The sequence below is a fragment of the Bombus vancouverensis genome, chromosome 14 (assembly GCF_051014615.1).
Source record: "Bombus vancouverensis nearcticus chromosome 14, iyBomVanc1_principal, whole genome shotgun sequence".
Taxonomy (NCBI): Eukaryota; Metazoa; Arthropoda; class Insecta; order Hymenoptera; family Apidae; genus Bombus; species Bombus vancouverensis.
The window spans coordinates 12,811,457-12,837,010 of NC_134924.1; the positions used below are offsets into that span (position 1 = coordinate 12,811,457).

The window sequence follows — 25,554 nt, forward strand, 5'->3', positions numbered from 1 at the left end:
TTATTAGAAAAAAATTAAGATAATTTAAATAGAACACGGATATACATTAGTGTATATATATATGTATATATATATATATATATTAACGTAGTATCGATGTTTCGTTAGTATTTTGCAGCCTAGCTTAGAGTAGTAACAGAAACAGTAGTTAAAAAACTTGATTTAGTAACATTTAACGATAAATGTAAATGAATATTCAGTTATTTTTACTTCAAGGTAAATATAATTAATTTAAAATGTATAAAAGATATAAATATACTCGGAGAGTAGTATATGGATATAAAGTAAAATAAGATAAGTGGATATTGCGATCTATTGTTCGCATTCGAGGTCACTCGAAGCCATCGCTTCTACTGTCCCAATTCAGGCCCATGTAGCACGAAGAGGGGTCCATGAAGAGACTAATACCGCGCATGCGTGGCCTTCGTCCTCGACTTGTCTCGAGGACAGCGCATGCGTTCACCAAGATGGCGGATAGGTTCTCACTCTTCAGTGGGCAAAGCTCTTTCAAAGCTGCGCCATATTAAAAAACTTGGATAAATTTTCTCGGGTTTTTAATCGATCTAAAGATACCATTTACGTTAAAATATTTCTTGTCCGTTTCTTTCATTTTATCGAAGTGAGATAAACAGACTGCGAGCGTGAATCCCGCGGTTTCAGGAAGTGAATTATGGGTAATGGAGAAGACGCGAGTGCCTTTGACGTTTACGAACCATATTGAAAGGCATTTGGAAAAGTTTTGTTACCAAAGAAAGGTATGCAGATTAACAAAATGAAAAGATATGTTTTTAAATAGCCTTAACAGATATCTCCGGTTTCGTAGCAACTAGATTTTAGATACTAATGTCCATTGTTATATATCATCGTTCGAGTAATTTAAATGCTGCTCGTGCAAATGATTTTGCGTTGTTTTTTAAATTAATTGGCAAAGTTGAAATTACACGTGTCACAATCTTTCATCGTCTTAGAGCTCAAAATTAAGATTAATAATTGGGAAGTCGAACGATTCGCGTAAAAGATACTATACATTTTTTAGATACTCGTGAACTGTACGAAGGTATATAACATATGGGATTTATTAGTTGACATGTGCGAACGTCTTTATAGTTGGAAGATTTTTTTTCAAAAAGAAAATCTGTTTTTTTATTTTGTTAAAATTAAAAAGATTCGTTTAATCGAATATACGTAATCGAGCACTGTGATTCTAAGTATGAAATGTTTCTATCGATGTTACGTTAATATCTTACGAGATTGAAATAATCGAATAGAAAAAGGAAGATATAACGAGAAAGATTATAGAATTAGAACGATAGCCATTATATATTAAATTATAAATCTTTTAGATGAAAATAATATATACCGAACATTGCTTTAGTAAGATTCTCCATTACCCGGAGATTTTAGACTATTCGATTATTCGACCATTAACAAAAGTGAAAGTCCCTTGCCATTGGAGAGATATTTTCATAATAAAGATTAAAGATTACACGATAATCTATTACCATTGAAACAGATTTTTCAAATATTTCTCATTTAAATATTACGTCGCTTATTAATAACGCTTCTTTGTTACTAATTCTCTTTAAATGGTTCTGACATTTCTAATAAAATGGCGTAGAATTTTGTAATATTTTATTGTTTTTCAAATAACGACACTCGAAATGTATATTAATCGATATCGTAAGTACGCGACGATATGTTACTTTTGTATTCTAATATTTTTATACATCTGAAAATATCGTTCGGTCTTTAGAAGTATGCAAAGTAAGCAAACACGATAAAAATTAATCTTTATACATAGAACCGAAAATCTGCCGGTGTTTATCGCGAACATATTTAACAATCAGTGTTGCTGTATTTAAAATTTTAACGAATCAATGAATTCGTAATAATAACTATAGAGAAAGAAGTATTGCTTCGTACGTGTGTATATATATACACACACACACGCGCGCGCGCACACACGCACGCACGCACGCACGCGCGCACACACACACACACAGTATCTACACTCGTTATTAATAGCTGTACTTATAATCACGAGGATTTCTCAGTCACTTATCCGATCATCTATTTTATTCAGTTAATTACATACTCGAGTAATTATTAGTACAGAAATGCGATTGGCATGCAGAGTCAATGTCTGTATCAAGGATTCCCCAAATCTATTTTCGAAATTCTTTGCTTTATAAACATATATAATTGATTATTGATTATTATTGACTTGATTATTCGTTTATTTCACGAGGTACTGTTAACTGCGATAAAACCGAACGATTAGTAAGAAATTATAACGATATCGTAATATTATTAGAAGAGGAAGCGATTAAACTGGAAGAAATGAAAATGTCAAGCAACCAAAGAAACGCCTACTTGTCTGTTTTAAATGGAAAAAGGAATAGAAAAGAGAGGAAAAGCGTAATTTTCATACGTATGCGAATTTTATACGATAGATACGATAGGTAGGTATAGGTAGAAGGAGATTTCAACGCCTATATTAATAGGCGATGTCGCGACGCGTACATACCTAATACATACGTATATACGTATATAATATCTACTAAAATACGTCTATAATAAAATCTTCGATTTAGGTTCATTTATTCGTATCCTTTAGCTACAGACGTCCGTATTCTCGTTATTACTACAGTACTCTCGTGTTTACAGTATAGTTTTCGGATGATTTAATCGATCTACGTTATCGACGAATTTTATCCACCAAATCGACATTCGTATTCCCTTCTGAAGCTATCTGAAGCTATCTGAAGCTATCTGAAGCTATCTGAAGCTATCTGAAGCTATCTGAAGCTATCTGAAGCTATCTGAAGCTATCTGAAGCTATCTGAAGCTGTTCGAAGTTATCCGAAGCTACGTCAAGCTACCCGAACAATTTGAAACAATTCTCTGGTAAATTATAACGAGTACTCTATAGTTAAGGGTTGTTTTAAATGTACTACGTGTCCGAAAGCTTATGAACCGGTGTACTGTACGTGATACCTACTTAAGCGTATATATATGTATATTCGCAGATACTTTCGTATGTACATACGTATATCATAGGTACGTACATGGCACACACGTATAACGTTTATATGCGCACGTACTTAGGTACGTCCGCGAAACGTGTTAAGGAACACGCATTTCGTATTCGATTCGTGCACGCCTTACGGCACGGCGCACATTCGTTCCTTTAAGCAGCGTGGAAAAACCGACACCGGCCGATACATTCTAAAAATGCTCAAAACTTCTCTCGCAACTTCTCTCGACACGCAACGATCTAAAGATGTTGCGGCTGCATAGTCGCCGCACGGCCCCGGTCAAGCGTTACGCTCCTTCGCAAATACGATCCGAATTTAGAAATACTTTTACCGAATATATTCGTCATGTTCTATATGCCGCGTTCCAGTACGACAACCACGTAATTGAATATCGTGGCACGAAAATAGGATATGCGCTACGTGGAAATATTTCGTTCATTTTTTTTTTCTTTTTTATCCCATATGTAGGTTTCCTTGACTTTCAACCGGTACATGATTTTCGTTTATCTTTTTCCAAATCTTCGAGCATCTGCCGCAAAGACGTAGAATAACAAAGAAACGGAAGAAGGTCGTTTAATCGATTTGTATATCACACTCTGTTCTACCATATATTCGATATCGATGATACGAACGAAAAGTAGAGAAAAATTGTATCCGTATTTCTTTAAGCGACACCTCTCCTACCCTACTACTACAGAAAAGAACAAGCATAGTATAATCGATGTTTCGGTGTGAATAATTATCGTATCGCAGCTACCGATAGCAATTTCAGTGCACCATTCTTTCGTTACTAGTACGATACTCCTTTACGTTACATCCTTACCTTTTATTTATCGATAACAATTAAATATAAAGAATAAAGAATCTCCAAGGATTACGTTCTCCATTGCCATTAAAAATAGAAATTGGTTTCTTCAAAAGCTCTTCAAAATTAGACTCGAATAATTTGAATACGCGCAACATCGATTCTCGAATAAATCACGTAAAACGTATTTGGACGCTAGCGACCTACGATCTTTACCAGAGGAACAACTTTCGATACGAATATTCCTTGGCTCGGTGTTCGAATTAACCGAAAGGAACGTGAAAGTGGAAAGAACACAGGACAATTTTTCTACCATCAAATATTACCATATAATTTTCTGCTATATAGGCCTACGTGCTAGTAGGTACAGCCAAATATGGCAACGTTATGGCGAGAAGTCGCGTTAATCTACATAGAGAATCGACGGAGATTTCATCGCGTACGACAAAGTGTAGCTGTCCGAAATATCTTTGCGATGCCCGACAGGGTATAACGACGACTTTAAGGAAGACGGGGAAAACGAAAGATCGTCGTGAAACGTGGCTCTCTTAGATAGCCACGAAAAAAGAAGAGAATGCAGTTGCAAAGGAAAACGAGATTAATACGAAATAATCTCTTTCTTCGACTTTTGGCCAAACGAAGAAGAGAGCAACAAAGTCAACTTTTTCGTTAAAAACAGAGGAGAGGAAGACGAAGAAGGAAAAGAAGATTAAAATATATAGACGATAAACTTTCCAACGATTTATGTCCGAGCGAAGCACCATGGAAAAAGGGTTTCGATTCCGCATAGAATTTCCCTGAAACTCCTGGCTTTCACTTCTCTCCGAAGAATGCGAAGGCTGAGCGCCGCCAGACCCGTACCAACTGCCCCCTTCACCAGCGTGCAATACGTTTAGACAATTTTTCAACATCGCCTCGGACAGAGTCGCTCGTCGCGCGTCTCGTCTTCCCCGCTTTTCATCCTTTCGAGAAGGTGAAAGACACGTCGCTTTTGCGAACGCGATTCAAATTCTCTTTCCTCGAAATGTTAACGACTCGGAATGACTAAAGAAACGTACGATTTTTCGCAACACGGTGTTACGCGACAAAGTGTAAGCGTAAGTTGCTTCTTCGATCTTCTTCTTTTTCTTCCTCTTCTTCATCTTCTTCTTTTTCCGTCTATCCCGAAAGAGAAAGGTTTATTTTCGGTATTCGACACGTGTGAATGTTTGTTAATGGAGTTACGTTAAAATAAATATCGGAAATCGGGTATAAACGGGTGGGACACGGTGGAAGAACGTAATTTCAAGGTAAAATGTATAAACGTTTTGATCCAGTGAATTAATGAATCAACGACGAACAAGCAACTATAGACGTTTTTAAACGTATACGTCGTACGTCGTTCGATCGAAACATCGAAAATAATAAAAAACTAAATTACATTTACATGTCGCGTTTAAAAATTAAAAGTCACCAACTGTTACACTATAAAAACGTTAATTATTTAAACATTAATATGGAATAGTCGAGACAAGCGATTATCACTGTTTTATTTTCCAACTATATAACGATCGGCATGCATAATCGGGATGAATATGCGATTCAGATAATAACGTTTATTTAATCAGGTGAGGAGTTAAAGCGGGCAGCGTACTTATTACATCGCGTAGAAAGATTGCACGGTGAAAGTATCGGCTGTTTATATTTGCTCTTAAAAAATTGAATTATTGCTCGATAGTCTTTGTTACGTAACGACGATAACTTTCAAAGTTTAAATCTTCGCCGTGATTTCATCGATCATCGATCTTGTACATGGATAATGCGATATTCGCAACGAGTTTCAATAGCGATATAAAGACTATTTGCCAAATTCTCGCTAATTATACGAAGCAATTATAGCAGGATAACAATTTTAAGTATACGTGAAATTGCGCGTAACGCGAAATTTTAAAAAAGAAACGAATGTTTTCGCATAGATTGAGAGAGTGTTTCGGTGAAAAATGGTATCGAGGCGGAAGATTCTATCTCGATCGAGGGACAACCTCGTTGAAGCGCAATACGAGGATCAAGACGAGGAGGACGTGTGGTATAATCTTGATAAACTTTACAAGGTAAAGTAGTAATACACCCCATTGCTAATAATATAAAAGTGATATTCAATAATATTAATAGTAATAATAATAATTAAGTTACGTTAAGTTACAACCCGTTAAGTAGAACCGGTTAAGAAAAATTATCCTCTAACTTTGATTGCCCGTAACGTTGCAGAGCACTGTATCGGTCTTAAACGTTCTCTTGTTTATAGACGTAAGAGATAAAACGTTGGACACTGTTTAAGAACAAGTTGTTACAATTACACGTGTACGATATAAAAATTATATATGATTTCCCTTATCACAAGTAATTTTAATTTGACAAATTTTTCTCTCCTACAATTAGTTTCTACGAGATATTCAATTTGTTGGTTCGCTCTGTATACGACGTTATATCGAGGAAAAACACGTATACAACGATGGTATAACATTGATGTTTTATTTCAGGATCATATCCAAGAAGTACTGGACAAATGGAACCAAATCGACGACGAAATTTGGGCCAAGGTAATCGTTTTCGAAAGGAACCGCAGGGTAGCAAAAGCGTACGCCAGGGCACCTGTTCTCACGATTAATGGATCTAACGATGGATTCGATGGTTTCAGGTAAACGAACCGTATTACGATCTTTAAATGCCATCTTCTAAACAAAATTCCAAGTATCCTCAACGCGGTTAAACAGTTAACGAAGCGGATAAAAAAGTCTCGGTAGTAAAGTATATAAAACAAAAAAAAAAAAGAAAAAAAATGTATAGAAGGAAAGTTGTAGAGGAAACAACAAATTATTACGTTTTCTGCTCTTTGTGAAACATAGGATAGGATTGTGCGGTTTCGAAAATCCTATGAGGGATACGAAAACGGAAGAGGCGAAGAAACACATTAACCAAGGTGTAAAGATTAAAATGGACGAGCAAGGGAACATATTAATAAAAAGGTTGTGTAAAAATAACGTTTACATAAAGCCGACCAGTCAGGAAGACAACGCAATTGGAGCAGAAATTGCACGGAATTCTCAAGGAGCGTTAGAACATGAGAAACCGGGGAAAGTAAGCGTTCCACGATATATTTTGCTCCGATTCCTCAAACCCATCTTTTTCTTTCATTTCGCTTATACAGATACTATATACATAACAAATTTCTTTCCATGTTCTATCGTCGTTCTTTTTAAATCTGTTACCAGGTGTTCGATATGAATAAGTTTCAAACGAATCTTTCCCGGGAGACTCGAAGAGCATATCCGGACAGAAGAAGATTAGAAATGCAGTGTCTGAGCGCAATTGTTTTCGTCAAAACTGAACCAGACCTTCTTCAATGTCCCGTTTGGGTCCTCATTGTAAATGTTGTCGGTTTAGACATGTTGAAGTCCAAATTACCACCAGGTGTAGTGAATCAACGATTTTACCGATTGTTTCGTTCGACGTTTAACGTAAATCTGTGCTCGTACATAACGTACAAATAAATTAGTTCTAGCGTTACAAAGGCCCGTGGATATTAAAAATCGACCTAGGATACCGATTCCCGATGAAGATCCGTATAGTATAGCAGGAGTTTCATCTTCGATTGGAGTTTCCGAGGCGTTCCAGCAGGACCGAGAAGCTCGAGAACAGATCTACGCTCAATCAACGAGTAGTAGACAAAGAAGAGCCGAAAGGCCACCGAAACTACCGCCAAGGGAGAATATTTATAGTCATGACATACCTAAAGTAATTATATGTACACAATTTTTCATTCCACCGTTACCTTTTAATGTTACTTTAAAACAATGATATTTAATGATATTCATTTCACTCGTTTCAGCCTGATTATGACGACATAGAAGATGACTATGCTAGAAAACCTGTCATAACGAACGAGGACAAGAGAAATAGAAACGACGACAAAAAGAAATACGGTAAACTTTCGGTTCTTTAACAAATTATCGACGCATTTAAACCATTATTATGAATATTTAGACAAAAATGATAAGAGTTCTTCTCTTTTGAGAAACTAATAATCATACATATGTTCCTTTTTCAACAGACGATCCGTATTACTGCGGATTAAGAGCTCGTGTTCCTAACTTTGTAAAGATGGCGAAAAATAGTAAAGTCTCGACAAGAATGTACGCCAGACCTCCTAATCAAGCAACATATGCTGCTACCGGTTACGCTAGTAGCCAATCCTCTCAAATTTATGGCCATTTACCTGGCAATCGACCGCCAATTATGTATCACGCACGAAGCTTCGAAAGTGGACTTGGTATTGTAACATACTTTTGCAAAAATTCTGAAAAATTCCGAAAAATTCCGAAAAATTTCGAAAAATTCTGAAAAATTTAATATATAATAACAATCTAATCCAACGTATTAATCGATATATTAAAAAATAACTAACAAATTCCTCACTTTTCGTTTTTCTTTTTTCGCAGATTCAGATGGTAGAAACGAATCACCGTATAACCATATATATGGAAGGTTTCCTGTACCGACCAGAGGTGTAATTCCTCCTACACCCAGAGCGATGTATATCGGAGAGTGGGACTAAAAATAAAGAAAATTAACAAAAAGCAAGTTAGCATATAAACGAGTGAACTACAAGTTTCAAACGAGGACGAAACAATATCACCAAATGCAGGTATAATAGAACGTAAAAGACAGTTAAAAGAACCTTATGCATAAAAATGTATGCATTCGTTAAAAACGGAATAAAATAAAGACTACGCGCAACACATACAAATATAAGTAAATAATTAGCAACAGAAAGGACTAAAACGAGAGTGGAGTAGTTATAAAAAAGGAAGAACTAATCTTCCGTTTGTACCTATAAACTGTATATTGTTAATGTACTACTTGAAATACTCAAATTTTTATTGCAATAAAATTGTAGAACAATGCCAACTTTTATTTATACACCTTTGAGGAAGTATAAAGTTTTCTGATTAAAAGTGGTAAAAAACATTTTAATATAAAAAGAGAATATAAAGATATATAAAATTAATACAAAATTTTTGTCCAATCTAATACAATTTGTAGGATATGATAGGAGTTGTATACAACATGTAGAAGCAATTTCTTACAAAGGTGAAAAAAGATTCTTCATTTTATCAAATAATTAAAAAATCCAATCCTCGTGTCTTTGTCAAAGGTTGTAACAATAATTGCTTTCGTCGGTTAACTTAATCATTTTCTTTTTTCTATTATTCTAAACCCTCATTTTATTTGTTCGGTAATCCATTTATTATACTGATGATCTTTTCTGCAGGAATTTTTGATTTTAATAAATTTATCGTATGATCGATAACAGAGTCTTCGTTTATTTTCAAAATTTTTATAATTTCATCTGCAGAAGAGATTTTTGACACTTCGATCCAATATCCTACAAGATATTTTAGTAATTCTCCCATCGTTTCTTTTGAATCTTCTTCTTCTTCTTTCATTGCTGCAAAAAATAACCATAGTATATCTATAAATATCTATAGTATAGAAAGTCATTCATATATAACGATATAATTCACCTGTGTTGATGCTAACTATAATTTTTAAAACTGTTGCATCTATATCGACTGTCGAGTCTGCCCTTAAAAATCCTTTCCATCGAAAATCGAGAATCATTTCTGCACATCTATGAACGCAAGAAGCTTTGGTCTCATCCAAAGGATAAAGATTCCACGGATCGATAAAACTTGCTAAAATTCTTCGTAGAATCTCTACTGTTCTGTTTAAATTGTCTTCTTGCAAGATCTCCTGATGAATTTGATGTCCTTTTCGAACGATCGAAAACAACTCCAACCAATCTTCAAGATATTTTAAAGTCGAAGGTGAATAAGGTGCTTCGTCTTGAGGAAAAACTTCTTCGAAGGATTCCAACATTCCTACAAGTTTCAAATTTCTCGTTTGCCTTCTATCTCATACAGATGGATTGGATAATTTTTCGTTAAAAATATAATGAAATTTGGCACCTGGCAGAAAACTAGAAGATTCGAATAGCTCATCCAATAATGTTTTTCCAGATGAAAGATCGATCTCTGCCGAAGAACGCAAAAAACTTGTCGTTGCGATCAAAAGTTCCTCTGTAATAATTTATTTCGATCGGTATCAAATTCAAATTTCTATTTGTTTTTAATCTCATTATTACTACTGTTGCAAAGAGTAAGTATTATTGTAGTTACCGTTTGTGGAACTTTTTAAGATAAAAGGAACCACCTCCCTTAAAAACGTTGAATTTCTTAAATTAACTCTCCATTTTGATTCAGGATTGATTTGAATATTCCAAAGCGCAGAACGTAGAAGACGAAGTATTTGTACTAATGTAGCAGCGTCTTCGGAAGAAAGGAGGCGAAGAATCGTTTCAAGAAGCTCCTCTTTCTCTCCCAATATATCAAGCACTGATGGTTCGCAAGTCATATTGCCAATTATTCCCAAAATTATTTCCTATAAAAATAAGAATACTAAGAAGCTTTTACATATAATATAAAATGCGAAAGGAAATATAGTTTTTTGTTAGTAAAAAATTTACTATTGTGATTTATGGATTTTTAAAAGGAGGTTTAAAAATTTGTACAAAATAGGTTCAAAGTATTTTAATATACGGAAAGGATAAATAGAAAATAAGATTAAAAAATTCCAACTATTCGATTAGCGAGTAATTTTTACGACTTTGCGAGCGATTTATGACTTAAAAAAATTTAGATACATTATAAGCAAATAGCTTCTATTTATTATTTCGATTCAGTTATTTTAATTAGAAAATCATTAAGAACCATAAAGGATTCGATATATATAAAAGGAGTTTACGGTGTATAGAAATCAAGGGCTGCAAGTTCTTATAGTCTAGAAATCATGGAACTCTGGAAATGTTTTCTAAAATTTTTATTGAATAAATAAAATACAGATCTAAGAGATAAAATAATCTTGAAATAAATCGTACCGTAAATCTTGGTTCTTCGGATGAATTCAAAGCAAATTCTGCAATTTTAAGAAAATCATTATCTACAAGAAAGTTAACAATGTCTTTCTCTGCAGTCATATCCCATAACGTGCATAAGTCGTACTCCACTTTCTCGTTCCAGCCATCTTCGAAAACCTTTGCAATATTCAATTTATTTAAATTACTTTGAATATGCTCGTATAACAAATGTTAATATATAAGTATGTCTAAGTAGATATGTGTATGTTGTATAGATTAAACGCATAAATAATTTTGAAACTTTGAAAGTTGAAACTTTAAATATGTAACTTTGAAAGAGCTAAGACTGTTTGGTAAAACGAATGAATTTACAAAGTTTATTATAATTATTAAGACATAATATAGCTTATTTATATCGTCAAAATAAACATCTTTAATATAACAGAGATTTAAGTAATACCTTTCTTAAAACATGACTTATTGAAATTTAACAATGAAACATAGGAAATTAATACGAGCTTGAATCAAATGTAACTCAACTTAAGACTATGATACGTACCTTTGATATTGAAAGTAAAATATTGATTATCCATTTGCTGCTATAAAGAGTATCTCCTACAGTATCTCCTTTCAACTTTTTAATTTCGTCTTCTCCGATTTCTTGAGTTTCTAACAGTACGTTTGGTTCCACTTTGTCAGTTTCAGGTTCCTGAACCTCGCTCATTCTTCCTACTCGCTAAACCACTATTCTTTCTACAGTATTTTTTACGAATTATTATTGATTTTACAGATAGTTACATTAAGTTGATAATAATTTGAGCAAAGATATACTTAGAGAAATAATAATTTATCACAAATTATTCACTTTCTGGTACGAACTTGGCACAGCTGATCGATGTAAATGGAGATAACCTAACCGTTTTCGACACTTGCTGTTGCTTTAGCTTATTTAGTTAAACGAATTTTACTAATGTTTAGCCCTGCGATATTTTTCGTGTCATTCTCATCGCAGCCACCAGCGTAAATTCTAAATTGCGAATTCAAAATCATATCGATAACTCAAGATCGAATTCGATATCTACCAGTCACTGAAAACATAATATTCCAAGTGAAATATCGTACGAACCTTAAGGAAACCACACAACATTAGTGCGGATTTCTATTGAGATCTTACATGAATTTAGCTGCGAATTATAAAAAAGAATACATGTATGCCTCGTTTTTTTTTTTTTATCTTATTGTATCGCAAATTAAAATTAAAAGAATTAAAAATAAAAAATTGCAAATTATATATCCATCTATAATGTATTATATCTGTCCTTTTTCCACGGGAAGATGAATTAAAATATTTAAAAGCTTGATATATAATATTTATTTTCTTAATGATTCACATTCTACAAATTACAAAAGAAGTACGAACTTAATTATAGCTGTAAAAGAAAAGACGAGAAGAAACATGAATAATATATTTCATCTCCGTTTCCAGTTCTACTTTCTTATCTCCTCGCGTATCAACGTAGCTAGCGTTGAAAGCGCCTGAAAAGAAAAGAACGACGTAATATAATTTTCACATAAGAATATGTGAAATATATAAACGATCTTGAATATATAAACAAATTAGTAGAAAAGTAGATATACCAGACGTTAGAAGAAGATTGACGCGATACTATAAATTATTAGGTGAATTAAATACAAAACGGAATCAAAGAAAACAAGAACCTTATCGATTTCTTGCGGTGTCGCGTAACTGTAGCATAGTCTGAGATGCTGTTCAGGTTTCGAGCGGTCGTAGTTAAACGCATGACCGGGAATAAGAAAAATCCCTTGGGAAATACACTTCATCCTTGCCAATTCCATTACATCTTTCGTTTTATTCACTTTTAGCCAAACGAACATCCCACCCTTTGGAACGTTCCATTCTGCCAATCCTAAAATATAAAAGATGCTTTTGTTTCGAGATAAAGAAAAAAAATACCAAGTTCAAAATTTTCGATTTTTAAAAAACGAAACCTTGCTGTAATTTGATATTATTATATACCGGTAAGATGTTTTTCCATCAAAGACAGCATAATGTCTCGTCTTTCGTGATAAAATTTCTGAATGTCGTTAAAATGTTGCCGTATCTTCTCCAGATCCCATACGTTTAGTAATTTGAACAGCAAAACCTGTAAAAATAATAATCATCGACGAAGGAAAATACTTTGATTTCCGTATGAAATATTCGTAATGTACGTAAGATTGTAAAAATTACTTGCGATAAAGAGGAAGCGTGAATATTTGTTGCTTCCATATGTGTAGTTAATTTTTTAATGACTTCTTTATGCGCTGTAACAACGCCTAATCTAAGACCGGCGCTTAGAATTTTGCTGAAAGAATCCAAACGTATTACACGTCCTTTGGTATCCAATTCGAGGAAGGTGGTAGGTTTCTTATCGACGAAATGGATAAAACAATAGGGATCGTCCTCGATGATTAAAAAGTTGTATGTATCAGCCAATTCGTAAACTTCCCTTCTTCGCGATTCCGTCAAAACTGTTCCCGTTGGATTGGCTCCTGTAGGATTCGCGTAAAGGACCTACGAAACAAGTTCATCCTTCTTTATATCCGAATATGGTAATACGTAGTAATATACGATCGATTACGTCAAATTATCTCTTGATTTTCAATTTTCTCTGCAACTCACTTTTGGCATTGGTTTACCACTGTCTCGTCTTTCTTCGCAAATTTTTCTTATATTTACCGGAATTATACCATCCCGATCTTGTGAAATTTCGATGAATTCTGGCATTAAAGGTGTGAGCTGAAGAAAAGACGAATAACGTTGAAGAGTTTAATAAAATAAAATCTATTAAAACAGCTTGAGAATATCGAGGTATTTAGTCTTAGTTAGAGGGAGATCGAAATCATAAAAAAAAAAAAAAAAAAAAAAAAAAAAAAAAAAAAAAAATAAAAAAATAATAAACGAATGCGTAGATTTACCGCATTTAGAATTCCGTCGTAAGTCGGTGTTTGAACCATCACAGGATCGCCTGTTTCTAAAGTCATCTCGAAAATTTTGCTACACCCGTCCATCGATCCAGACGTGAAAAGTACGTCCCAGTCTTTGTATATCGGCTTGTGCCAATATTCTTGAAATTCTCGCATTTTTTTTAACAATGGCAAGTATCTTAAATGGAAAAATAAAAGAATGAAAAATGATGGAAGAAGTATACGATACTATTTATATATATAATATTATCGCATACTATACAGCATACTATACAGCATGAGCACTAGATGCACAACGATTAGTAAGCAAGAGAGAATAAGAGTGCAACGACATCGTTGTAATAGGTTATGGGCCTAAAGTACGAACGAAAGATTATTCTTATTGTACAGATTGTATTATCGTGTCTGCGAAATCATGGTACAGATAGTCGGATGACGATTGTGGGTGCAAAACCAAGTGGGGGGGGGGGGGAAAGGAGAACATTTTTTCGTTTTCGAGAGAATCGAGTGTGAAAATGCATCAAGTAGCCGTTGATAGAGTAAAGTATATTTTATCGTTGTTTCTTATTTTCTAAATTACCCTTGGGAAGGACCATATTGAAGAGACCAGGACAACTCTTCTCCGACGAGTTTTACTTTTGTTCCACCCTTGTACGTTACGGAGATATCCACGAAAGGAAATGTCTTTGTATTCGGCATTCCATTAGCTAGACTTATCGCATCTTTCGCTTCTATAAATCTCATCGCTGTGCCATGCAAAGATGTTATTTACATATGAATTATCTTTATAAATTATCGTTTCCAAGAGATACAGGATAGACAGAGTTTTACGAATTGTCTAATAAAATATCAGATATCGCAGACAATGTTATTATAACAGCGATGATAAAAACGATATTAATAAGAAATAAGATAGGAAAAAATCAAGAGTTCTTACCTAATTCACGAAGGATACTAGACTTTCGCCTTCTCGTGACATTCGTTAGAAACGTCGAAAAATCCATTATGAATTACGAACCACTGGTTAGTTTTTAATATTTGACCTTTGTTTCGGTTAATTTTTGTCGAAACGATAGGCGTCCAAGCGAGTCGAATAACTCCGGCTTTACCCAATTTAATCGAGTCAGATAAATTCGGTAAGTCGACAATTTCTAAATATTTTAAATTTATTATGAAATACGGGATCGATGGATACCGAGCGAGCGTGTCGAAAGTGATCGAGAGACTGGACTTCGGCACAACTATGGTTTTAACGAAACTTAGCCTGTTATTCATGCGGTGGGTTATCATCAGCTTACATTGTTGATACGTTACGATCGAAACGTTACAAATCGGACCATTGTAATCGATGAAAATTTCCCTCAACCAGATATAAATCGATTATGGAATGGAAGAATATTTCACAAGAAAATAAATAAATTAATTATAGAAATGAAAAGATAAATGTATGGCGTAATTAAGTTTGTTCTTGCACTAATCGTAAACAGCGATATCATGGTGCGTTGGTAAATAGGAAGATAAGATGCGCGTAAAAAGAACAAAAATCATGGAGGATATCACTTCAACGTCTTATGTTCAACATGTATATTTTATTTCGTATCTGAAAAAATAGAGACACGGTAAAGAAAATGAGTATTCTACTATTATTCATCCATTGCAAAAAGGTTGTCGAGTAAAGATCGGAGAGATTATTGTTATAAACAGCGTAAGTCGAGTACATTCTCATTGTAAAATGTTGCTTGTAAGTTTGCAGGGATTCGGATGTAGAAAGAATTACTTTCATCGTTATCATCGTTACTCGGTCGTATCTCAATAACCATGCTGAAAAATCGAAATATTCAACGAAGAAGATTTACATCGAGTGAAAATCATAAAGGCATGGTTTTCGACGTAATCGTACGATTCTCGTACTTTTCTTACGGTATTCTTTCTTTCTTTCTTTCTTTCTTTCTTTCTTTCTTTCTTTCTTTCTTTCTTTCTTCGCCACGTCGTACATCAGCGAGTAACGAAGAAAATTCACAAAAAGAGAAATAAATTCGACGAAATATCTTAATCGAATATTCGAATACATCGATATCTTTCGCGGAGACTGCCTGATCATTTCGATAATGGGAAAGAAAAATTTGTAAATTTAACGGGAAGGCATGACGAAAGAAAGTGATAGTAGGAAACGGTGAAAGTTTTATTGTTCGTACACATCAGGAAGGATCTTTCTTTAAAACGTTACGAAAGACGATAGAACTTTTTTTTCCCTCTCGTGATCATGATTTTCATCATAATCATAATCACCCTCTTTCTTCTTTCCTCGCGTTATCGTCCCTTCTTGTTCTCGTTGACATTCGACACCTTCCCTTCCCTTGTTTTCTCTTCTAGTTTTTACAATTTCTCTATTGCTTTTATCTCTCATTTACTCTTTCGTCGCGTAATCGTGGAACGCTATCGTTATGATTGTTTTCTGCTTTTTTTTTCTCTTTTCTTCTTTTTTCTCCTCTTCTTGGCTTCTTACCTTAATTACAGCATTCTTTCCTCGTTATAATCAGACTGACAAGGATAATCACAATTACGATTACGATTGTCATCACTATAACTATTTATCGAATCAAATCGTTAATTATTAATTACGTTACCCCTTTTGATTCATCGAGATTATCGTCTGCGCGACAGTACTATCTAAATGATAATGGAAGAAGACCCGGCGGAAAGGCACCAACACAAGTTTCGCGTTGTAACGTAATTACGTAAACATGTAGTCGGGTTCGCGTTTATATCGTTCCTTTATCGTCTAAAATTCTAAAATTCTAAAATTCTCGATAAAACTTACGAATCAAGAACAACAACATCGATCGTTAGTATCAAACTGCTAATACATAATATAGTATAAAACGATAAAGTAACGCCAACAAATAATTAATAAATAAACAAACGGTCGAACAATACTCGACACGACAAAATCAAGCAGCTTGACGAACAACGATAAAATAACGATTCTTGAAAAAAAAAAAAAAAAAGAAGAAAAAGAAAAAAGAAAGAAGAAAGCGAAACATAAAATGTCGTATTTGCATCTAAAGGCAAAGATAAAAGATTATAAACGCGTCCCGATCGATGGAAAAATTTACAACATTGTTAATACTTGGCTCTCTGGTTTTTCTAGTTTTCTAGACACGATCGCGTGCATTCCGTGCATTCCACGCATTCATACCGCGCTCATACTCGTCGCAAGTCACAGACGCACATACATACACGAAGGATTTCTGCTTCTGAATTGGCAGTCATCAAAGCGTCGTTAATTAATCGATTAAGCACGATCAAGTATGAGAAAAGAAGGCATTAACAAACGAACGAAAGTTGGAAAGAAGTTTCGAAAGTGCCCGGGCACTTTTAATTTCGATCGAAACGAACGGGGCTGGTTCGGCGGCACGATTTTTCGCATTTGATTAGCACAAAATAACGAAACCACAACGAGAGTAACGTAATTATTCGATTTAAAGGAAAAGATATATCGATCGTCGTTTTCCCCTTCAACCTTTCGATTAATCTAACTCTTATACTTTTAGTTTTAATCGCGCATATCGCATGTACATATCTATAGACAAGTATTAAAAAATAAAACAAAAAATGATCGACGAGAAGTACTTTTCACGTTTTTTTTCCACGCACAACTATTTAGTCAACAACGTCCTTTTAAAAGTTTTGATTTTTTCTCTCTAACGCGATACAAACACGATTCTTCGCTCTCCTTCTTTTTCTTTTCTCTTTATTTCTTTTTCTCGAATACGAAGAGAACGAATTCCAGTTCTTTCCTTCGTTTTCTTCGTTTCCTTCGTTTGTTATTTACAATATATATCTATAGTACGCTACGCATTCCCCTCTTTTTACAACAGTTCGTTTAACGATTAATTAGTCTGTTAGTATTTGCTTCTGTTTCTTTATTCGTACGTTAAGCTTAAACCTTACTATACAAGTGCCTCTTGGTATTCTCCTTTATCTTTTATTTCGTTAACTCTGTTCCTCGCTTTTTCTCTTTCTTCCATAAAACCTGGATCTTTGTTCGTTTTTGTCTCAAACAAAAACTACGTGCTTCGATAAAGTTTCGATATTTATACTTTTTCCTATTATTTTCTACGCCTAATTACATTTTCTCAGACTCGTCCGTATTCCTCTTTCTCCGTAACTGTTCATAATTCTCGTACTCTTCTTCCTCGTATTACGATCTTCCTGCTTTTTACAGCCTAACGTTGTTTTCTCCCAAGTAATTTTTTTTCTCTCGAACATGGTCCGTTCGTGTTCTTGCTTTTCCTACTTCTATACGTCCATTCCCTTCGAGTCTTAGATTCCTCCTAGATATTTCGTCGTACAACGATACGCCGTTTTCTCTATCCGTTTAAATAACCCCTTTTCTAGTTCCATTCGACCGATTCCAACGGAGAATTCCAACTCGAACGAAGTCACTCGATCGGAAGTCACTGTCCGTTCTTCGTTTTCTTCGTCCTCTATTTCCCACCGAAGGGATACCTTTGTGCGATTACTGACCGTTTGCGAAAACGTTCTGGCGAATCTTTAGAGAACTAAAAGAGAGTTTCTTGCGACCAGGCCGGTGGACTGGTTGGTAACGGCGCCGGCGGTGGTCTATGCCTGAGCTCGATGGCTGGAGAACACGGCGGAGAACCGGGGCTACTTTGGCTGCTGGTGCTCGTAGAGACGGCCTGAGACCTGTTGATATATTCGTAACGACAGCTTTTCCCAAAGTCATTCCATGTAAATAAGTTTGAAGTAAACGCGAAAATCGGAAACCGATCGGAAAAGAGCGATGGAAAATGGATAAATATCTTGTATTTACAAATAACGATATAGAAGCGGTAGTAGAAAGGATGAAACAACGACAAAAGTTTCGAAGAATAAGAACGTGGACGGGCTGTTTCTCGAGCAATTTGTCGTTTTATCGTGGAAAAATTGATTTTCGACGTTAACGCGCGCGGAATTTCCTCGATTCCGCGTAACCATGCGATCAAATAGATAGAGAACTGACCCAATTAAACCGTAACCGTAACCGTAACCGTAATCGTAACCGTAATCGTAACCGTAACCGGTTCGAACACCGTATACCGCTATATAGAAGGCATATTCGTCTTGGTATATAGCATTAAAAGTTGTTAATTTTAGTTTGGTTCGGTTAAGAGGGCAGTGGTAAAGACGCAGAGTCACCGACGCTTAGAAGCAACGAAGGAACAATCGTTCGACTAGGTATACCTAGAAGTTTCAACGGCTGCGCTAATACTACGACAAGCTTGACAAGGTTTGCCTTCAGGCCGCCGTCTAGGGACACATCCAGAGCAACCATCCCATTTGTCGACCGTTTTCTTCTTTTTCGAGGGTACCCGAAGAAACCGTCGACAACTTGGCCCGGCTGCTTCGGAGTCGGTCGAGAACCCAGATACTTCATCCTCCGTGTCGAGACACTCTTCTTGCTCGTCGTCTCTTAGGAAGACCGAGTCGGAACCGAGCGACCTCGAATTATTCAAGCTACGAACGTACAAATGGAACAAGCGTTAAGATTCGGATCGATTACAAAGGGAATGGAGAGGATGAAATCGTCGAGGAAGAAAAAAGACGCACGCGTATACGGCGACTAACAAGGTGACACACCGATTAAACGGATCCAAGTGTCGTTAAATTTACGTACGACTAGAAAAATTCGATACTACGAGAGTATAATAGTAGTAACGGTAGTAATGGTAGTAAGTAATGTAGAAGACGATAAAAAATCGTTTCGTATGGTTCATTTTGTTCGTACAGCGAACAAAATGCGAGAATACGTTGTTACGTACGCGTGCGTTACGTACAAGGAATCGCGCGTGTAAAAATATTTTCGTAAACAAAAAGCCGGAAAAAGCGTGGCAAAATATTATTCGTTCGTCCGACGCGTTACAACGATATTTTCGAAATTATTTATACAAGTTTCTACGTTAACAACCTTGAGTCTGGTTCCGGAGGATCGACACTGCCCATGGAAGCCAACGGTGCTCTTTTGCCGCTAGTCGCCGTGATCATCGCCTCGTTCGCGTAAAGACCTGCTTCGCTCGTGCACGGGGAAAGCTCCGGGGTCGGTTGAATTACCTACGAACAAACAATCAAACAACTTACGACAACGAATCACGTACTTGCTCGTTCCTTTCGAATTACAGTAACGTGTTATCGTATCGAGATTTTATCATCGTATCGTATATCCATGTACTCTACGTTAGAATCGAAGAAGACAGCGTAAAAGATCGATTCGAATTTTCGTAAACGACGTAAATGATTTCACGCTGCGAATCAAAGTGGAAATGTTGCGTCAGCGGACGGAACGTTAAGATTCGAACGAACGTTTGTTACTGGAGGCTAGCGATTACCTGAATGTCGATGGGATAATAGAGATCCCAGGGTTCGTCGTGGGCAGCGTATTTCGTGGAAAGCGTAGGGTGAAGCGGCAAACATGGTACCGGCATCGCGGACCCCCTTCTCTCGAGGTAACTACTCCCGGTGCTGCTACACGTCACCGAACTGCATCTTCTTTGTTCCTCGGGAAGCGGCAAATTCGGCTGCTTCGTTGGTGGTGTCAACAGAGCCTCGTAGCCACCGCCAACCGACGCAAAACGCGGCCCGATTTTTGGCAAATGAGATTGCGACACCTTTAACCGTAATAACCGTCGTCATCGTATTATCGTCGTTCTTTCTTTCGCGATATATTCTACCATATATATATATATATTATCCCGCGACTCGAGAAATTTTGTATCTTAAAAATCGGACATGTGTAATCGAGCGTTTTTACGTTATATCGAAGTATATTCTCGCGATCAGAAGCAAAGCGTGGCAGACTCGCTGGCATAAAAAACCATCTATCTTCTGACTTATCGTGGAATGCAAAAAATATTCGATTCGATATGATTAAAAAGTATAATTACACCTATAATTCAGCGTAATCTCGGATTATACGGAATTACGACGAGCTTATAATCGCCGGATTACGCTACGATCGTTACGATTACAAATATCGATAAAGATCGGTTTAATTCGACGAACGGGTAGACCGACCTCGACACAAAGAGATCTTCTAGGGCCGTGATCCGGTCTAGGTGGTAATCTGGAAATGGCTTCGAGAGCGGCTGCGAGGGCTCTTTCTTCGGCTTCTGCTTCGGCTACCGCTGCGGCTGCAGCTGCGGTCAGTCTTGGATCCTCCAACTGCTTGCTCGATTTACACCTATCCCACATACCCTCCTTTTACCCTTCTTCTCTCATTTACACCCTTTCTGTCTATATAAAAACACAACTTTGCTCGCGTACTTTCATCCTCTACCTCGAGAAGCAAAAATCGTATTCGATCCCGAACGTTTGATCCCCATCGGAACACGGCGTTTCTTTTCTTCGAAATTGCTAGAAATATTTTTAGAAACGTTCGATCAAAAAATCCGACGTTAAAACGCGTTGAAACGAGTCGAAAGCGCGACCAACTGACTTGCCTGAAAATCGGGCTGAACGTTTTCGAAAATTTTGCGACCTGTATATTCTTATTCTCTGCATATACGATATATTGGAAAGCGCAACTCCGATCGAGCTTCGTAGATATTTAAACATCCGTAAAAAGCTGATAAAATGACGGCAATTTTTGCAAATTTATACGATATTCCGTGCTGAAACTCGAACAACTTGCCCCGAGTGAGTTCGAACTGTAAAATTAGTCTTGGTATATAAAATAACGCGGTAAAAAAAGGGAAGATGGGTAACAGCGAAGAGAAAAAGAACTCACCTGCTTTTATAAACAAGCAGAAGGATCATAAGACCGAAAAAACCACCGAGAGTCGCTGCGATTCTGACCCCGGTCATAACGTCGTAAGTTTTGTAAAATTCGATTTTCAGTTGCTCCCGCTCGCTGAGGGTCGACGTCGCTTCCGGCAGGAACGTCGTCGAGTCCATCCTCCTCGTCGTCGCGTTGCTCGCGTTCACGTTGCTGCCTACGACACTCCCCATATCTGCACACACACACACACACACGTACGACTCTCGATTCTTATTAAATATTTTCTTTGCTCGTCGAGGCCTCCGTGACGCGATTCTTCGATCTCGTACGTTCGATTTGCGCGTTTATACGTAGAATAGCCTACGAATTTAAGAGCGCGATCGATCAACGATACAGGCTGACAGGAATCCCACGATTCAAAGTTGAACGTTCTCCAAGAATTTTCTTCGCAACGGACATTAGCCGACTTTTTCCTCTGCGTTACTTTTATATTTAACCAAACAGATGTACACCGTGTGGAATCAATACCTTGTTTTATCGCGGCGTAGAAAGCTTTCGCAAATTGACCTGAAACGATTAATTCGCTTTTTTAATTTACATAGATTTTCGGTGCTCGAAGACTGAATTTCTACGACGTCGTCGTCTTATTCAAAAATGTACCTTCTTTCTGTCTTGAGAACGCCGAATTACGAATTATCAAATTCTTATCGAATTCTATCGTACGGGGAATAATTTGGCAAAAGGTTTATCTTTAAACGAAAACCATTAAATCGTAAAAGACTCGGTCGTAAACGTACGAACGGAGAGAAAAATTACACAAGCATAGCGAAATTATCTACGTTACGAACGCAATCCTTTCGACGATTACGTCGTTTGTCACGAAAATACGTAAGACTAAGACGCGTCTTGCCATAAAGTCGGATTCGTGCGGCGAAAAGGAAAAGTACCGCGACCCTTTGACACAGTTCCGACCGCTTACGAATGGTCGCGCGAACATAGTTATACGAGATGTATGGACACGCTCGCTTGAAAATAAATCCCGGTAAAAAGAGCGGATCGACTGTAAGTTTCAGAACGTTTCTCGCTACGTTTTTGCCCAACGAAAGTCGCATCGTTCTGCGAAATATTTTTAGAAATATCTGCCGTATATTGTTCGAATCGAGTCGCACACGTCCGGTAGAAAACTGCAACTGCGATAGGACGCGATCGACTTTGATCATCGACCGATATTTCGAAAAGTTATTTTTCACTGTCAAATTATCGGCGATCTATGCTTTTGACTGAAACTAACGGGTTTCTTCCACTTTCAGCTACTTTCTATTAAAGTACTTTTTTCTAGGCATCGAAGCAACGTCGAAACGATAAATTCAACAAAAACGCGCTTCCGTCTTTTTCCTTTGATCCTTTGATTTGATTTGGTCTATATTGCGAATCGTATTCGCCGTTAAATGTATGGCAGATGCGACGCTAAAGATACGACGAGTCAACAACAGCCGACTGGAAAATAATTTTTCGTTATTAATCAAATATCTACGATACGTACGTAGGAGACAGTTTTTTTTTTTGTAAAAGACATTTTTTACAGGAGAGAATTAATCGTTATAAAACGGTGACGAACCATCGAGTTCGACGGCATTCCTCGTAACAACGACGGAAAATAAATTTTCTATCTACTGGACGTGGCTGGTTGTCGATTCGAAGCAAAAGCATCGTGACCATGTGGTACTGGTTGGAAAAAGTCGCGGCTATCGAATTCCAGTGATAATCGATAACGCGGAACTTTCGAGGGGTGTCGTATAGAGTGGCACTCGATCGAGAGCCTCGCTACCTCGAGAACAGAGAACAAAGAACGGAGAACGCTTTAGAGCGAGAAAGGCTGGCGAAACGACGATAGAAAACGGAGAACGCGACATCTTTTTCAGCAGTTTTGTATCCTACGAAAGTTTTCGGCCGTGAAATCCCGTTACTTGCTTTACGATCGATTCCCTTCGTTACGAATAACGTTAAGAACGTTTAAAAATGGCGACGTTCGCGGTTTCTTGCATCGTTTCTAAACGCAACGACGATACCAACTCTTCTATCGCTTTATCGTTTCAATAGAATGCGGCGTATGGAAAGCGCGTGTTGGAAATACGAATAGAAAATTTCGCTGTAGAGCATCGCTGTAAAAGCGGCGAGTGGTCCGACTCGGCTCGGCCGTAGAGCAGCGTTCTACTCGAACCACACGCCAAGGTTCTGGATATTGATTTCAAGCTGAGAGAATCGATGGAGCCTGTCTTACGGCGTCTCGATAAGTCCTGTCACTGATAACGTTTCGCCGTTCCACGCAGAGACCTATGGGCGAGAGGCCGATTTCCAAAACGACTCTACAGACACGCACAGACATCGGTGTACGAAACACGCACAGGCTAGGCTATATAAACGTGCGAAAACAAAGATGAAACATCTGGTAAAGATTTAATCCAGAAATAACTCGATAACGTGGAATCGTTCAAGAACAATTTGTTATTTATTCCCATCCATAATTCATCGCGTTCTTTCAGCTATTATTACGATCGTCCGATACGAGAATGTTTGTTTTGATAAAAAATTGTACGCCAACCCACGTTCTCCGATCGGTCGTTACAGGACCGAATAATTACTCGCGCAAGGGGAGAAAAGAAGCAGCAAACCGAAACCGGAAAGAAGCGAAAGAGAAAAGAATCCGACCAAGTTTGCGATTTGCGGATAGGAAAAATACGGCCGGTCGAAACGGAGAAAAGAAAAGAAACGAAACGAAACGAAACGAAACGAGTAGACGCGTTCTTTGGACGTTGAAGAGAAACGGAATCGGCGATGAACTCGGCCGAAATTTCGACGTTTCGCTCAGGAAGCATCGAATAAGCGGGTTAATAGGTCGATTTAAGCGAACGGGGACGACAACCTGTGGCTGGTGTGCGGTAACCCTCGAGGATCTTACCTTACGAAATCCTCCGACAGCTTTAAAGCTATTTACCGTTGGCATCGATAACAACCGAGTCTTCTCGAAACGATCGTCGTGCGTATTCTACCACGATAGAAGAAAGAATCGAGTCCAGATCGTCCACATTAAGCTCGTTCGTAATAGCGATTCGCTATTCGATTCTCGCGCTTCGAAGAAAAGGTAGAAAATTGATCGAGTTAGGCTTCGTTTTGAAATTAATAAGTCGCTTAACGTTATTACTTCGACGTAATTACTTTCGTCTCTTTACGGAAAGTTTTACTGAAAAATTAACGAAAACACCCGTCGAAACGAAATCTTCAAATCGCTACCTTCTTACAAGGAAACTCGTTTCTTGTCGTGAAAAATGAATCGCGAGCAGCTAAAGAGGGAAACTAGACTGCAACTTGGGCAGCGACGAAGAATTCGTTCAGTCCCTTTTCATCGTGTTCTTCCTTTCCTTCGAAGAGAAACTCCGACTCGAACTCGAACTCGTCTCGTTAAACGTACAACACGGTATCTTTCATCGCGAGATCGATGCCTGTTATTTTCACCCGAACTTTTGTCGTTACGCAACGCAAAGGGCCTGGAAAATTATACGACTGCGTGTAAAGCGCGAGTACTCGCACGTTCGTTGGCTCGACGACTTAACGAGAGTGCCTGCGTTACTTGCACTTGCACTTGCATTAACACGCATTATGACGCTGCTACGTCGCTTACTTTCTTTCCGACATTACGCGATTTAAACGTAAACTAACGGGAAATTCGCGGGACATTTCGTCCGATTGGAATAAATTAAAAGTTCCGTGCTTTCGATCGTCCGATAATTTCGACGAAATTCCGGAAAGAAAAGAGAAGAATCGAGCAATAAAAAGTTAAAAGGCTTATTTCGGAGAATTTAAAAGCAATTCGGGATAATATCGAGTTTATCGAACGGGCTTTCGCTATTTTTCGCGTTAGCGTGTCAGTACGTCAAGACGAATTCAATCGACGCGGAATGTAACGTTTATCGATACGCGAAACAAGCAACAC

At 37.2% G+C, this 25,554-nt stretch overlaps 3 protein-coding genes across 16 annotated transcripts in view; 1 reads left to right on the plus strand and 2 right to left on the minus strand.

The window, feature by feature from the left end:
- Positions 1-457: 457 nt before the first annotated feature.
- Positions 458-8,784, plus strand: exp (expansion). Of its 2 annotated transcripts, none has more exons than XM_033332992.2 (9): positions 458-755; positions 5,799-5,933; positions 6,363-6,520; positions 6,729-6,960; positions 7,095-7,293; positions 7,379-7,617; positions 7,712-7,805; positions 7,934-8,152; positions 8,322-8,784. In XM_033332992.2, exons 2-9 carry the CDS (start codon positions 5,823-5,825, stop codon positions 8,435-8,437), a joined length of 1,368 nt encoding a protein of 455 aa, XP_033188883.1. In that variant the 5' UTR covers positions 458-755; positions 5,799-5,822; the 3' UTR covers positions 8,438-8,784. The 2 variants fall into 2 exon arrangements, with proteins under 2 accessions (XP_033188883.1, XP_076480440.1); XM_076624325.1 differs by lacking the exon at positions 458-755 and adding an exon at positions 4,497-4,940.
- LOC117156187 (protein saal1) lies at positions 8,737-11,936 on the minus strand. Of its 4 annotated transcripts, none has more exons than XM_033332999.2 (7): positions 11,678-11,934; positions 11,358-11,551; positions 10,820-10,975; positions 10,062-10,323; positions 9,852-9,962; positions 9,408-9,764; positions 8,737-9,331 (listed from the first exon to the last, which is right to left on the minus strand). In XM_033332999.2, the coding sequence occupies exons 2-7, from the start codon at positions 11,520-11,522 to the stop codon at positions 9,108-9,110; spliced, it is 1,275 nt and encodes a 424-aa protein (XP_033188890.1). In that variant the 5' UTR covers positions 11,523-11,551; positions 11,678-11,934; the 3' UTR covers positions 8,737-9,107. The 4 variants fall into 4 exon arrangements, with proteins under 4 accessions (XP_033188890.1, XP_076480441.1, XP_076480442.1 ...); XM_076624326.1 differs by having other exon boundaries at positions 11,664-11,934; XM_076624327.1 differs by having other exon boundaries at positions 11,630-11,934.
- A 210-nt stretch (positions 11,937-12,146) lies between these two features.
- The window catches only part of LOC117156189 (kynurenine/alpha-aminoadipate aminotransferase, mitochondrial), a 28,701-nt gene continuing 15,293 nt past the window's right edge, over positions 12,147-25,554 (minus strand). For 8 of the 10 annotated variants that reach the window (XM_076624318.1, XM_076624317.1, XM_076624315.1 and 5 more), the window contains 11 exons: positions 21,573-21,795; positions 20,861-21,026; positions 20,176-20,454; positions 19,758-19,900; positions 19,034-19,306; positions 13,778-13,964; positions 13,482-13,598; positions 13,050-13,373; positions 12,837-12,963; positions 12,518-12,726; positions 12,147-12,334 (listed from right to left, as the gene is read on the minus strand). In XM_076624318.1, coding sequence (XP_076480433.1) covers positions 12,287-12,334; positions 12,518-12,726; positions 12,837-12,963; positions 13,050-13,373; positions 13,482-13,598; positions 13,778-13,964; positions 19,034-19,306; positions 19,758-19,900; positions 20,176-20,454; positions 20,861-21,026; positions 21,573-21,795 — 2,096 coding nt within the window. In that variant the 3' untranslated portion in view covers positions 12,147-12,286. Of the gene's footprint in view, positions 12,335-12,517; positions 12,727-12,808; positions 12,964-13,049; positions 13,374-13,481; positions 13,599-13,777; positions 13,965-14,366; positions 14,533-14,723; positions 18,348-19,033; positions 19,307-19,757; positions 19,901-20,175; positions 20,455-20,860; positions 21,027-21,572; positions 21,796-25,554 lie in introns of those variants that run through there. The other 2 variants (XM_076624320.1, XM_033333001.2) reach the window with 2 other exon arrangements.

Coding starts and splice junctions, on each gene's coding strand:
- exp (XM_033332992.2), top strand. CDS start 5,823: ATGGTATCGAGGCGGAAGATTCTATCTCGATCGAGGGACAACCTCGTT. Junction 7,618..7,711: donor ATAGTCATGACATACCTAAA/GTAATTATATGT, acceptor CACTCGTTTCAG/CCTGATTATGACGACATAGA. Junction 7,806..7,933: donor CGACGACAAAAAGAAATACG/GTAAACTTTCGG, acceptor CTTTTTCAACAG/ACGATCCGTATTACTGCGGA.
- LOC117156187 (XM_033332999.2), bottom strand. CDS start 11,522: ATGAGCGAGGTTCAGGAACCTGAAACTGACAAAGTGGAACCAAACGTA. Junction 10,324..10,819: donor CCGAAGAACCAAGATTTACG/GTACGATTTATT, acceptor TTATTTTTATAG/GAAATAATTTTGGGAATAAT. Junction 9,765..9,851: donor ATCTTCTAGTTTTCTGCCAG/GTGCCAAATTTC, acceptor TGAAACTTGTAG/GAATGTTGGAATCCTTCGAA.